Source organism: Colobus angolensis, unplaced genomic scaffold, assembly GCF_000951035.1.
Source record: "Colobus angolensis palliatus isolate OR3802 unplaced genomic scaffold, Cang.pa_1.0 Scaffold42, whole genome shotgun sequence".
Lineage (NCBI taxonomy): Eukaryota > Metazoa > Chordata > Mammalia > Primates > Cercopithecidae > Colobus > Colobus angolensis.
The window spans coordinates 3,896,077-3,898,748 of NW_012117599.1; the positions used below are offsets into that span (position 1 = coordinate 3,896,077).

The 2,672-nt window shown below is 42.0% G+C and overlaps 1 protein-coding gene across 1 annotated transcript in view; it reads right to left on the reverse strand.

The window, feature by feature from the left end:
• AFF3 (AF4/FMR2 family, member 3) overlaps positions 1–2,672 on the reverse strand; it is a 533,195-nt gene that overhangs the window by 235,733 nt on the left and 294,790 nt on the right. The window contains exon 8 of the mRNA XM_011956656.1: positions 2,259–2,295. Within this exon, the coding sequence (XP_011812046.1) occupies positions 2,259–2,295 (37 nt within the window). The remainder of the gene's footprint in view (positions 1–2,258; positions 2,296–2,672) is intronic.

Genomic DNA, 2,672 nt, shown 5'->3' on the forward strand with positions numbered 1-2,672 from the left:
GAGAGGTCTGGGTTCGAACCTGCAATAAAGTGATCCCGGCCACTTGGCTTTGACTTCGGTTTCTGGTGGTCGTCTTTGAGGGGGGTTTCAGAACTCAGGGCACAACAGTTTCAAATGTGCTGTAAATTGCAGAGAATTCTCAGACTTTTAATAGGAATATTGTTTTTTGTATACATGTGCTGGGGTTTTGGAGAAAGACTTATTTAAAAATGAAAAAGGGCCAGGTGTGGTAACTCACACCTATAATCTCAGCACTGTGGGAGGCCAAGGCAAGAGGACCACTTGAGGCCAGGAGTTCAAGACCAGTCTGCGCAACATAGTGAAAAGCTGTCTCTAAGAAAAATTTTAAAAAGTGGTATGTGCCTGTAGTCCTGGCTACCTAGGAAGCTAAGGTGGGAGGATTGCTTGAGCCCAGGAATTCAAGGTTATAGTGGGCTATCATTGTGCCACTGTACTCTAGCCTGGCAACAGAGCAAGACCTTGTCTCAAGAAAATGAAATTAAAAAAAACTCCTTATTCCTAGAAAAGAAAAAAACTCATCAAAAACTTTTCCTGGACAATGAAATGCCAGATGGTTTTATACCACACAGGGATAGTACCACATCATGTCCCACAGAAGAAGGGTCCATTGTTATATAATCTAAACTGCAGTGACTATTACGCATGCCATAAAGATACGCCAGATGCACACAGAAATCACAGCAGATAGTCCTTGGACAAGAATTCAATCTCATGGTGAAGTGATGGCAGCAGCTTTCCGGGAATCAACATTGTGGGATGACAAGTTTGTGTCTTTGAGGCAGAGAGCTCTGAATTCAAACTCTAGCTGTCATTTTTTTAGTGCGGTGTCTAAGAAATGATGGTGTTTAGCCTCAGAATCTCATTTTCTTCACGTGTAAAATTGAGATCCTAATGTCTCGCTCATGCAGCTATCGTGAAGATTCAGTGAAATGCCGTAAGTCAGGACGCTAGCCCAGAACAGACACTCAACAAGAATTTCTTTTGCTGTTCTGTCTGTCAAAAGTGCCAAGCTGGCAGAAGGTACATTTATTCATCTATGGGATCCTCCATTCACCCTGAACATTTCAATTCAATGGTCACAGTGAGGAAAGCAAGGACAACACTTCAAGACGTTCTAGTCTGTGGTGTGCGACGCAGACGCCTGTATACCACCATGTAGACTTAACCAGGATTTCTTCTCATCTCTTTTCTTAGAACTAAATTCATCATTTTCTTCAGATTTCATGGCTTTTGGCATTTTGCCTCATCGCTGATGCCTGTGCCCACAGCAAATCCCAACAGTGGGTTGGATAATTAAGAGATATTGCCTCCACACCACTGTGCCATCACCCCTTCCACTGGCCTTTCTCTAGCTGTGCATGAAAATTCTGCTGCTTCCCAGTGCATTTGCCAGAACATCTGTTTTCAACAGCCCATTTGTCTCACAGACGCCCAGTGGTTGAGCCTCAGTTCCACAGAGAGATCTACAGCTCAGAGGATGTTCAGTCTTCAAATGCAGCTTTGTAATTGGGAAGGGGTGCTCTCAGCTTGCTGGCTGGTCGTGCAGCTAACAAAGCCCAGTCTTTGTAAGTGTGCTTTTAGGACACAGGGTCACTTATGCATTTTTAATGCTCAAGACAACGTTAATACCAATTAGTAGTGCCACAGAAGAGAATTAAAACACGACTTCATGGAATGCTAACATCCTCTCTTTGACCAAAAAGCCCATGTGTTTTATTAGCCACCAATTCAATAAGGAAACTGCTTCTTAGATAGTTGAGTCTGTCTATTTCTGGAAGAGGACACAGTACACATACCCAGCTGGTTGTGACTTTTCTTCATGGGTTCTAAGGTCGTTTATCTGAAGGTCTACTGATTGGTTTTCTTTGCCCACTCATTTTCCTTTAATTCAGACAACTAATTATGTGCCTTTTAAGTTTTTTTCTCCCTCCACATATACTAGGAACAGCCATTATAAAGCACGATATTCCCTTCTCTTGGGATGGCTTTGAAATTCACTGTTTTCTGTTTTTCCTCCTCTCCTTGAATATGTGAACTCAAGGTCGTCCTGAGTGACCTTTAATGATAAATCTTATCTTTCATTTGGGTAGCACTTGAACAAACGGCCCCTTTCCCCAGTTTTTTAGTGCATTTCTTTGAAACCTACCATCCACTGCATGCTCATCTTCCCACCCCCTCTGCCCTCTGCCCCTGCCCCCTGCTCCCCATATGAAACTCCAGAGTGAAGTCTTTCTTACTTGGATTATTGTGTCCAGAGGATACAAGCTGAGAGTCCTGAAAGAACAAGAAACATCAATTAATTTTCTTATTGTGACTTTCAAAACCCAAGTTAACCATGAGATCATGTTTAAAACTGGTCATTCAGAACTGATTCATCGCTCTCAATCTCTATCAGCTACTTCAGCGAGAAACATGGACACGAAGGTGGACATGTACATGTTAAGCAGTTCTGGGAATACACTTCACAGTCATTTTTCTTTTGTATTAATGACTTTGTTTATTGAGGTGAAGTTCATGTAACATAAAATTAACCATTTTAAAGTGAACAATTCAGTGGCATTTGGTACATTCATAAGGTTGTGCAACCACTACCTCTATCTAGCTACAAAATACTTCCATCACTCTGAAGTAAAATCCGTTACCCATGGGGT